Below are 12748 nucleotides of genomic sequence, written 5' to 3' on the forward strand. Positions count from 1 at the left end.
GTTTTAAAGATCAGTAATATCAAAGGTGGAGAGTCTTCATAACGCTCATTAAAAGCTTCTGCAGGAGGAAACAGTCGTTTAAGTTGATCTCCTCTCTCAACAGAAACGGCATCTACAGTGGTCGTCGACTGGGCTCAAGTTGGAGCCGCATCCCTATGTGCTTGCACGTCAGCCACCTGAGCTACGACCTGGGCCAACTTTGGATTGTGAGCCAAGGTGGTATTATTTTGAGGTGCACACACTAATGTGTTGACTGTCCTTGATTCCTTAATACAATGAAAAAATCATCAGCATTTGAATTATGCCAATCTAAGGCTCTGATTCAATCTTTTTCTTGACAAAGTGAAAAATTGGTGTAGGGAAAATAAGTGATTCTTTAATGTAGTGTGATTCTCTCTCTAATGATTCAGAAATTATGCTCAAAACTCTAACTGAAACTTAGTCACTACCTTGAGGGTAATGGAGCATGTTGTTAACAATTCACACATGTAACATCTACCTGGTATACTTTCTGTTGTCTTCAAAATTATAATAAAAATAATATGCAAACTAATTTCTGGCTTGTTCTTAATGAATTTAATGATTTTGCTACTGTGTGTTCATATATTAAGAAAATGGACAGGAAAAATTGAGATGTAGCAGTATGTATTGAGAATGGTTTTGAAGCTAGTTGACGCACAGAAAAACCTTCACCTCATAAAGTTACATGTTATGGCTGCAACTGACTTGTACATTTGACTGACCAGCACTGAAGCATTTTAACCCCCTTTGAGTCCTGCTGGTCATTATGAAGCTTTTTCTTTACATTTTTGGGCTCTTTTATATGTTTGCATACAGTAAAACATCAGTGAATTTTCCATGAAGGGTAAAGTTGGGTTTGAGAGGAACACTTCTTTCTAGACTCTATTGCTGTGTGAGGTACCGCTATGCTGATGACTGATGCTCCTTCATAGGCTTGTGCAGCAAACATCAGACTCTTTGAATCAGTAACTTATCTCCTAAATGCAAGGAAACCAGAGGATACATTTCTGACACTTTTCATTCCAATAATGATTTCTTTGAGAGACCTTTTGAGAACAGCATACAATTATTTGATTTCTTGAAGAATCAGACAGGTAGGTTTAATGGGATGAAACACTGTTATATTGCAGGAATGGATCGAATTGTTTCAGATGTTTCATGCACTGAATGAAGTTCCCATGCTTTAGACTTCTATCTACAAAACTACTTACTGCCATAATGCTGCAAAAATATTCACATTTCTTTGTTAATTCACCAAACTGGCAGTTTGAAGTTGTTCAAAAACATCTGTGTTGGAGGGATTTTGTAACTTTTCCAACATATAATGGTGACCCTACACAAAGCACTTTTTTTTTCGTGTTCTCTGACTGACTCCAGATTATTAATTGCATTGTTTTGCTTTGTCCTAAACAGTGACAGGAAAAGCAGAATACTGAATATTCAAACCACTAAAAGGCATTATACCAATTCTTATTAAAGCCCTAAGTTGCTTAGAGGACGCTAGGGGAAGTTCACCTGTTTCACCTGGAGGGGGGGTGGGGGTTGCCTCTAAGGGCTGGAATCTTTCATTTCTCCCTGTTTGTTTATATCTGTGGCATAGAAAATTAGAACGCTTAGCTATATGATCATTTCCAGTAACAGTTTATTTATTTGGTTTCATTATTACTCATGGATTTATAGAGCATGGACACCAATACTGGGGTCTACATATTTATACTGAAGGGAAAAACTACTTTGATCACTAAAGGGGAATTCTTAACACTGATTTCACACATCAAAGTGTGTTTCCAGGTGTTGGGGAGCACTACTGCAGATGTGACAGAAGTAGAATAAAGCCTCCAGAGGGAGCTGTTTGAAATCTGGTAAATTTGCCTCAAGTGATGTCACTTGAGTCAGTGTCTGTTGGGGCTGAAGACTACAAGACTACAAGAAAAAAAAATTGACAGGGAAGAAGGATGGATGGAATAAAAAAGATATCTCTGGATCTCCTGCATCTATTTTGATCCTTCTTTTTTAAACAGTCTAACAATAAATTGGCGGAGTACTCTTTTAACATTATATCGCAATCTAAAGAGGAATTAGATTATATGGTTATCTAATTCAACCTTTGAATGAATTGTTCACTGCATGAGGTTCCATGCATCTTAGTTTGCATCTTCACATCTACTAGAATGAAAATCATCAGTTTCCTTTAAAGCTCTAACAAATAGCAGTAAGATGCATTTCTTCTTGAAAGTTAGTGACATGGGGGAAAATAGTCCTCTCAAGGACCTCTAAGGCCCCTTCCAGATGCTGTTGTCCTGTACAATACATGGAGAATTCTTTTCAAAGGCCAAAACTTTCACGGATTTGGTGTGCAACACTGCCACCCCATGTCCAGTTGAGTAGCTGCACTCTCCCGGTCTGAGGGCTGCAGCTGCTCGCTCTCAGCCTGAACAGTCTGGCTGCCCTCTCCTCTCTCTAGGATCACTTTCTGACACTTAGCTTTTCCTGAATTTCAATATGCTGTTCTTAATAAAGTTCTGCTCAATACCAGGCAAGGCAATTTTATATCCATTGACCTTGAGGTGTGATCTTTTTTCACATCTTTTAATTTCTGTTTGCCACCTTTGTGGGGTGGGACTCCTTTCTTTATTTATATAATCTGGAAAAAAGCAACAAAAACACGTTTGTCTTGAAGGCACTTCTGGCTACTTTAAAAGTATTTTTATCATTCAACAGATGGATTTCTGACCTATATGGAAGAGGATCCTGAAAACATCCCTAGAATAGTAAGTATAAAACCTCCTACTGTAAATTTGAATCTCCACCAAACACAGCCAGCTCCACCTGACATCCTGCCCACTGCCTCCTGTATAATGTCCAAATTATTCTTTCTCTTGTCTTGAGCATGCCTCTAGGCCCAAGATGCACCTGGGTTTTACATTCATGTTATATTACCTACAGGAAGACATCGCCTGAGGTCTGTTTTTATGAGACACAGATGTGGATTAAGGCTCACTCCAATCTATTTAGTATCACTCACAACCCACTTTTATAAATGTCTAAAACACTTTTAATTGTAGATTGATTGTCAATGCCTGATAAGAAACCAGTAAAGGTACATTTTCCCTTACCACAGAATCGATAGTAACTCAATTTTGAGACAGACTATATATATAGAATATATATATATATAAACAAAACTGTAAGTCCCTAAAGGGATGTAATGATCATATGGAAAATAAGAAAATCCCTCACTCCTTCAGAAAACAAAATATACAAACGCCACATTTTTTGTTCAGGTCTCTGAAAAAACTCCTGGAAAACTGTATTGATTTTGAAAGTCCAAGTCGGAACAGATTATATTGTTTGTTAAATGTAACATCTCTACAGCTACACTTTTTTGAATATTGTATATTATAGGAGAATAAATAGATAACATACAGATGTAACAATCAGCCATTGCCTTCCAGGGATAAGCAAACAAATCAGAGGCTGCGGTCGAAAAGTCCCTCCTCGATGGAAAACGCCACGAGGTCAAGGAAAGATGTGAAGGAGAAGTCATAAGGACTTAAGAAAAGACAACCGCGGTGCTGAGAGAATCCGACTCCACTCACACTGGGCAACGTCATTATGCCACGGCGGATGTTACTGATGTGGGTCTGCCGTAGTGAAACTACAATTTTCTGAAAATGGACTATAAAAAGAGCATCTTAGATACTTCGCCTCGTGCGTTCTTACCGTGTTGTTTTATGCAGGGTATAGAAACATGCACAACACGGTGAAAAATAACTTCATTACAATGGTCAGAATTGAGTTTTAAAAAGGAATATAGGCTGTCAGTCACCAAACTGAAACGAAATTGTCACATTGAGAATGTTTGCTCACGCTCGCCCTCCTGAATCCCAATTATTGCATGAAAATAAATGTTAAATATCAAGATAGACATCACATGTTAGGCCCACAAATATACTACGGTACATATCATCATTCTGAAGTTTCAAACATGTTGAATTAAAAACATCATCTAACTTGAAAGACAGACTTCTGTGTTATGGTTAATATGCCGATTATTATCTGTTATTAGCCTATAATCCATATAATAAACTTAAGAACCACCACACACAACCCAAACACTTTGAAATAGCCTATTGACTTGTTTGTGCTTTAAACTTGTTCTGGTTGATACAGGCTGTGGGTCCGTGTTCCCTCCGTCCAAAGCTGAATTCAACTGGTTTGATAACAGGATAAACAAATATACAAAGTATTGTTGCCGCTTTTCGTGTGAAGAAAGCTGCTGTGCCTGGTGCGTAAATGCCCACAACGTCTCTCTTAATGGGAGTGATCCCTGTAAGTATTTAATAAACTCAAGTAGATATCTTTCAACGTTACAGTCGTTTTAGTGCAAAAAAAAAAGAAGAAAAAGTGGAAAGCAGCGTAACATCATTGATTATTCTAATCTCCAGATGCGTCGACAGGACCGGTTAGGATCTAATATTAATTAATGTTAATTGACAATGTTTCCTGGTTGAGCTATAGTGGAAGGATTATTAAATACCTGCAGTGATTGATTATCTATATATCTAATAGCAAGCATAGTCAATGACAGTGTTTTTGTAGAGATGCAGATAATGTTTCCCGGGATTTGGGTTAATTTCTATTCCAACGGCGATTTGAAGACGAAAACCGGAAAAGCACGTGAATTTCTGTTTTTAATTCATATGAAAAACGTATAATCCATTCTGTATTTGTTTATCCTGTTATCAAACAAGCTGAACACAGCTTTGGATTCATGGACCGCCGTGGGTGTGTAATGTGAGTTTAATCGCTTGAGTTTGTGAATGATGCGTCGCTTGCTGCCGCAAGCAATTGTGGGACGAAATCATCTCCTTTCCTTCGGTAAAGGATGTCCAGTTGTACCTTATGCTAAAGGAGATTAGAAAGGAAGCACTAAAGCACCTCTTCTTAGTATTTGGAGAAAATCGACCAGCTCTTATCATGGCTGTCACTTCCAGGTCATTTCACTCAGTTAGGAACCTTCCGAAGCAAAAAAGACTATTTGACTGCAGCCAGAGTCTCTGTAGGAAAAACTGCAAAGGTTTCCAGAGTCTCCACAATTTGTCCGATTTATGATTAACATCATGTCTCAGTTTCTCCAGTGGGAGAAGAGCCGTTATCTGTGGTATACACATGTTGCACATAGGAACATGCGAGGAAGGCCACTGAAGCAAAATGCATATTTTGGCCAGAAATAAAAGAATTTGGTGGCAGTTAGTTGAGTGCTGTAGGCTATTTGTCATAGCCATCATCTGTAGGGCATGCAGATGAAAATTAGCTATAAGCTAACTCAGTACAGTACATCAAATGGTAATATTTATGTTTTTCGAAAGGGAGGCCACAGATTTTACGTCTGCTAAAATCTGCTCCATAATTGCTAAACTAGTTCGCTCTCAAGTGCTAGCTTCATCATGCTAGCTCTCATTAGCAGTACATGTGATATGGTCACCTGTTGAGCCAGCTTCTTCTAACTGGTATGTGAGCCAGTCAAAGAAAAAATAGGAAAGTCTTTGTCGTCCTGCTGTTTAGGCATCTTTGCAGTGGGATTTAACTGGCAATTTCAAGTTTACACTGAGAAAGTTAGGAATTTGTTTAAAGCATGGAGCAGAGCAAGATCTTAAGTGGCCTTCTTGCTCCAGATCACGTGACCCTCCTCCCAAATTACACTTTTTAAAGAGGCATAGTCAAAGTTAATTTTTAAAAACATGAATGCATCACTCACTTTTTTAACATTGAAATTACAGTATGCACAAGTTGCAGTGGCAAACTTCATGAAGAAATTACTAAAAGAAATTCCAAAATGTAGGATGAGCTGGTTTGATCTGAAACTTCTGGGGCCAAATGCATAAAACTCTGTGTAGATTCATGACTACAACTGTGTATGCACAAAGCAAGAAATATGCATATGCATTCTTTTCATCAAATTTCTAAAGCTGTGCTATGCATGGTTCTGTTTTATACATCTCAGTCATTGTGAAACTGAGCTCACATTCATGAGCCTCATTTTCATTCCAACAATGAGCCATAAATGGATGAAGACACACCCTGAACCAGCTGTTTTCATATCAACATGATGCCTGCTCCACCAGTCTGTACAAATGTCAGTGAAACAAACAGGAAATAAAAAGTGCAGTTTCACCGATTGCGTTGCACCGATGAGGTTCTCCAACAGCAGAACAGCTGTCATTATGCACGACCATTACACACAGCTGTGCGGCTCTTTATAGCGTCCATATCATTAATTCATCACATGGACTGTAAACCGTCATCAGCAGTGATATCTTAGAAATGTAATCAATGATTAGTTTGCAGCGCTCATATCTAAACCGGCTTTTCAAGGTGTGACACAACTAAGGATAAAATAAAAAGAATATTAACAGCAAAATAAAATGTTGACTCCTATGTAAATTAAAATAATGATAATATTAACCACACAAAGTAATTAATCAGTTACCTTAATAAATGCACCTTTGATTGGCATTTTACAAATCTCTGTGTAAACACAAAAAACAATCACAGAATCAGTGCATCTGGTTATCAACATAAACAAACAATGTTTTACTAAAGGATTCAGTCTCTCACCTTATATTTCATCTCCACCTCATCATATCACCGTCAGATTAAGGGCATTGTTTCAGCAAAAACCAAGGTATGGCAATGTGACATGACTTCACAGAAATACTCAGTTCATAGCCGGGAATAGGTAAGTGGAGGGTGCTAGGATGCTGCAGCCCCTAGGTTGCAGCATCCCAGCACCCTTAGTAGCCCGACTACTAAAAACTTGGGGGGAGTGTGCATGCATACAGGTAATTTCTTTACAATGGGAAGTCGCTTTTTTGGCTTCATGCGCCACTCAGCAACTTTCATAGGAATGAACAGGACCCCACCTCCATCACTGTATCCAGTTTTCCTTAATACATCCATGGGTTGCAGTCATTTGCTGCTGTACGCCATATCAGTTGCTCCCACATAGAGGTGTTGGTAGGTGTATTATTGTTTGTAGGATAGCTGTTTCCTCTGCTTCACTATTTGTAATTAGTAGATTAGAAGATTGGTATTGATCCTCTCATCTAACTTTCAGCAAGGAAGAAAATAAGTGTACCATTTTAACAGACACAAAATAATTATCATTAAAACAGATTATGCAATGGTCATTAACATTTATATGATCAAAATAGCCATTAACAAAAGCTTTTAATGAGGAATAAGTTTGACCTAATCTGTTTGTTACACACAATAGGTTTGGTATCACAGAGATAAAATGTGCAAGCCAGAATTGATTGCGCATGAACTCTGTATGATGCAAAAGGAAACAAGTCAAACAGTGCTCTCAGGGTTTGACAGTTATTGGGTCATTGGCACATCTTTACAGCCAGATATGTTTTTCTTTTGATGAAACTCCCAACCAACATGTAGTTAACACAAAGACATTCCCCTACAAAGTATGTAAAATATGCAAGTCACTTGACAGATGCTGTCAAACTGGTAATTATTGGAAATGAGCAGTACCAGTAAATACTGAAAACTTTCTCCAGGCTTCCCATAACTCCCTGCAGAACCAGTAGTACCTGTTATAAGACCCATAGCTATACTGTTTGAGTCAGATTGACTGATCATTGATTGATCAGCATTGATTTTTGCCAGTCTAAAGACTGTAGTTTAACTATTGGATTCATCATAAAATGTTGAGAATAAATAATGAACAAATAATTATTTTGAGAGTTGGTAAAACCAGTAGGTCTGTGAAACATAAAATAAATGACAACAACAAATGTGTATCTGTAGCGTTAAGCTAACTGCATGGCTCTGGGACTCCGATACCATGGGCTTCACACACCGCACAACTAAGGGTGGAGGTATCTGCTTTTACATGAATGATGGCTGGTATAATGACGTGACAGTGATTTCACAGCACTATACTCCTGATATTAAATCCCCCCATGAGGTTGCATCCTTCACAGTAGTCAGTACAGGCCCATGTGAAGGAGGCACAGCACAAACTCACTGATCAGATACTTTGTGTGGAGCAGACAAACCCAGACTCCTTGGTTGTTGTCCTTGGCGACTTTAACAAAGGTAATGTTCCGACAGCCCAACCACAGGATGCCACACTGTTATGTACACAGCTTTATTATGTCCACAACTCCTGTCTTTAAGTGGGTACTCAATCAACGCCTCTGTCAGACAACCAACCAACAAACAATTACAAAATTCAGGCAACTCACTTATGAAGGTACACCTATGATGATACAACTCTGACAAAATGGTCTTGATACATTGACAAAGGTCCAGTCGATCCAATCCAGTAAAATATTTAGTTCAAAACACATTATTACATCAATAAATATCCACAAACAGCTGTTGCTTTATTTCAAATGATCCTACAGATGTCTTAATCTTCCCATGTATTTTTCATCATAACTCGCATTTACATGTAAACATTAGCCACATCTTGGTATCAAAATGTCGGCTGACATTTCGACTGAAATCTCACTTGACCCAATAGGAGCTTCCATGTCCTGTCCACAGCCTACAATAGCCAACCAGAGTCCACACTGAAACAGAGATCACATCAGTAGATCACATAGCTAATGATTCCAAAAATGACCATATGTAGTTTTAATGGATAATATAAAGTCACAACATGGAAATTATGTAAATATAAATAGTTTGCTGTGTGTTCCTTTCTATATGGACTGCTTTTCCACCATAGCACTGGTTTTGACTCTTTTATATGCACAAAGTTAAGTTTCAAAAGGGGAACAAGCGCTATAATGTGTTTATGCTTCAGTTACTCTGAAGCAGGGGTTATATGGTGTCTCTAAATGGTCTTTTTTTGGAAGACATTTATAAATACCCTCAGAAAAAAAATATTGTAAAATATTGATTTCTGTGGTATTGTCATTAAATTTTAACTTGGATTAAGGCTCCATGCTGTGGTCCCATTGTGTTTTCCAGATAGTAAGTCCCAGCTATAGGTCATCTACAGACATCTGTTTGCAAAAAAATTTATAGGCGGAAATAAAAACTTTGTGCTACAGTGTGTTCAAACTTCTGCTACTCAATGCCAATAACACTTGCAGTGATTCTGACTGTTGGGGGAGTGTTACCTTTCAAAAGTGACCAAAACCATACATGTACTCCTAATGGTTCAAGAACAGCTTTCAATTTACTTTTGGTGTGCCTTGGATAGGCATTTTAGGCTAATTTCACAGGAATTTAAAGGAATATTAAGGGGTTAAAGGGTTAGTATGGATTTTGTGAAGTGAGGTTGTATGAGGTAGTTTTCCATTGTTTCCATTTGGGTCAGAAAGTGCTGTTGGGGCAGTGAGGCAGTGCAACAGTAAGTATTAAATGCCATAATTGATACATTATTTGTGTAATCAGTGATGAGATAATTTGATGTTTTTTTCAGTTGCAGAAAAGAGTCTAAGATGTTTTTTCCTTCAATCATCTTGTGATTGTTCGGGAATAATAACATTCCATCAGAAATACATGAAAAGGTTTATGAATGATGCACCTGTCATGTGTCATATCATAACACACAGAGATACAACATTGACACAAACAGAGATTTGTCTTCATATTGTATTACCAGTCAGTCAGTAACACCATACGAACACGGTGTACAGATGCTCACTGAAGAAATAAGGAATTACCCCATGTTTTATAAGAAACTTTAGATGAGTTTCTGGCATGTATTGTGGTTTCATTGGTATTGGACATAACACAAACACATCACCTGTGCTGTTTGTCTTTTGTCATGTGTTATTGTTCATAATTACATCACTACTTTCCAGGTAGGTACTCAAAATTTCCTCATAACTTCTCTGAAGTGCCTGCAGAACCAGTATGACTGTAATTAAGCATGTCGTACAGACCAGTGGATCTAGACTATATAAGCCAGACAAACCTGATGGGATGTAGGACAGCAGCTCCACAGAGAGATAGAGGTACATCCAGAGGTGCACTGCAGGGTACAGACTCTCAAACACAGAGACATCATGAAAGCTGTTGCAGTCTTCTTGCTTGTGCTGTGTTACCTGGCCGTCAGTCATGGTAGGTCCAGTTGTTTACAACATTTTTAAATCCTAATGTTATTTGTTGTAGCCATTAAAGGTGAAATAAGTGTATTTTTTTTCTTAAAGGGATGTTATGTATCCACTCACATCACTGATGGTTTTCTCTTCACAGCCTGGACCTGCAGGGAGGCTCCACGGCTGTCTAATGTTAGACAGATTGATGCTGGGCAGGGGAAAGTGGTTGCCAGCACCAGCAGCAATTATGCGTATTTCCTGATTGGATCATATTGGTACAGAATGGGCTCAGCTAGACTCAAGCATGTCTCAGTGGGACCTGCAGGAATGTGGGGAGTTGACTCCTCAAACAGGGTCCACAAATACGTAGCTGGCAACTTTGTTCAATCTTCTGGTAACTATTATCACAGTCAGCCAGATTTGTACACATTCACATTTGCCCGCTGATTAAATTATCCGTACCTCTGTGTTGAACTTGTCTTCAGGTCTGTCTATGCAGCAGGTGGATGCTGGAGGTGACGGCCAAGTTGTCGGAGTAACCCCTAGCTCCCACAGCACCTACTGTCTGAGAAGTAGCTCAGCTTCGACCTACAAGGCGGGCTCCCTCAGCTGGAGTTCCCTGTCAAGGACTATGAAGTACTACAGCTGCGGTCCACTGTACGGATGCTGGGGAGTGGACTCAAGTCATCGGGTTTACGTCACACAGGTTAGACATTGCAGTGCCAGTGTAATCTCATATTCCTTTTTAACTTTAACCCCATTCACTCATTGATCATGACGACAACTTGTGCTTCATACAACAGAGAATCACACCAACCAGCTGTAGTACCTCTAGCTGGACATCTGTGTCAGGGATATCTGCGAAAATGATTGAGGTGGGAACTGACGGAAGCGTCTTTGCAGTGACTACAACCGGCCAAGTCTACCAAAGGTAAGCCTTTCATCTATGCAATCTAAGGGCATTTTTATTGTGTGCATGGGAACAATGTGGTTGAAACCACATTAAAGCATCGACAACTTTCTAGTGAGTACAATAAATACAGCAAGAGCAACAATAACACTATTACAAAAGTCATCATAAAAGGTTGCACAGGTGACACAAGACAAAAACTGTAAATAATGCATTAAAGGAGTAAAACATATTACACAGTGGAGGTAAAAAAAAAAAAAAAACCTTATTAAGACATCTAATCCAAAAAGAAATAAAAAAAAAAACAATTATGGAACATGTTAGCGAAACATAGTGAAGAAAAAGAAATTATTTAATGATTTGTGATGACAATAAAAATAAGCAGAAGATGCATACATATACCAGTTGTTATTAACAAGCATTGCATACAACTGCCAGGAAAGATGCTAAGAGAACGAAGGCCACAATACATTAAATTCAAGTAGTTTGGCTCATCAAATAACCTTTTACGCATAAATTAAAGGTTCGTGAAGACTGGCAACTTAATCCATTCATGAATTTCCAGCATGCATGCTTACTAAATGAAAAATTAAAATAGAAATAATTACTCCTTAAGTAACATAATGCATCACTGGGTTTCAGTAAAGTTACATCAGCAGTTTTCAGCGACAATTACTTTTAAGAGGAATAAAAGTCCCACTTGTACATGTAAGAACACAATCACCTGTGTTTGACTGAAGAATTTTAATAGTTTTAAAGTATGTGTTCTATACAAATCCTGTTGTAAGATAAGTAATATCAAAGGTGGAGAGTCTTCATAACGCTCATTAAAAGCTTCTGCAGGAGGAAACAGTCGTTTAAGTTGATGGTTTCACAGATCTCTGTCCATCTCCTCTCTCAACAGAAACGGCATCTCCAGTAGTCGTCCATACGGCTCAAGTTGGAGCCGCATCCCTATGTGCATGGCCATGAACCACCTGAGCTACGACCTGGGCCAACTTTGGGTTGTGACCAGTGGTGGTCTTCTTTTGCAGTGCTCACACTAATGTGTTGACTGTCCTTGATTCCTTAATACAATGAAAAAATCATCAGCATTTGAATTATGCCAATCTAAGGCTCTGATTTAATCTTTTTCTTGGCAAATTGAGAAATTGGTGTAGGGAAAATAAGTGATTCTTTAATGTAGTGTGATTCTCTCTCTAATGATTCAGAAATTATGCTCAAAACTCTAACTGAAACTTAGTCACTACCTTGAGGGTAATGGAGCGTTGTTAACAATTCACACATGTAACATCTACCTGGTATACTTTCTGCTGTCTTCAAAATTATAATAAAAATAATCAGCAAACTAATTTCTGGCTTTTTCTTGATGAATTTAATGATTTTGCTACTGTGTGTTCATATATTAAGAAAATGGACAGGAAAAATTGAGATGTAACAGTATGTATTGAGAATGGTTTTGAAGCTAGTTGATGCACAGAAAAACCTTCACCTCATAAAGTTACATGTTATGGCTGCAACTGACTTGTACATTTGACTGACCAGCACTGAAGCATTTTAACCCCCTTTGAGTCCTGCTGGTCATTATAAAGCTTTTCCTTTAATTGTTTGCTGTGTTATTCATATTTAAAGATATCCTCCAGACAGGCATCAAGACATATAAAAATACTCTGCTTGGAACAATAATGTTTGTCTAATATGTTTTTCCACAAAAAAGTATTATTACGACTTTTAAATCCTT

General features: G+C 38.2%; 2 protein-coding genes across 3 annotated transcripts in view; both read left to right on the plus strand.

Moving 5' to 3' along the window:
• The window catches only part of LOC137175839 (fish-egg lectin-like), a 34594-nt gene extending 34041 nt beyond the window's left edge, over positions 1-553 (plus strand). For both annotated transcript variants that reach the window (XM_067581747.1, XM_067581746.1), the window contains exon 7: positions 104-553. In XM_067581747.1, coding sequence (XP_067437848.1) covers positions 104-245 — 142 coding nt within the window. In that variant the 3' untranslated portion in view covers positions 246-553. The remainder of the gene's footprint in view (positions 1-103) is intronic.
• Positions 554-9970: 9417 nt separating this feature from the next.
• LOC137176067 (fish-egg lectin-like) lies at positions 9971-12359 on the plus strand. Its single transcript, XM_067582118.1, has 5 exons — positions 9971-10119; positions 10255-10491; positions 10583-10803; positions 10901-11028; positions 11912-12359. Exons 1-5 carry the CDS (start codon positions 10065-10067, stop codon positions 12051-12053), a joined length of 783 nt encoding a protein of 260 aa, XP_067438219.1. The 5' UTR covers positions 9971-10064; the 3' UTR covers positions 12054-12359.
• The last annotated feature ends 389 nt before the right edge of the window (positions 12360-12748 follow it).

This window comes from Thunnus thynnus, chromosome 23, assembly GCF_963924715.1.
Source record: "Thunnus thynnus chromosome 23, fThuThy2.1, whole genome shotgun sequence".
Taxonomy (NCBI): domain Eukaryota; kingdom Metazoa; phylum Chordata; class Actinopteri; order Scombriformes; family Scombridae; genus Thunnus; species Thunnus thynnus.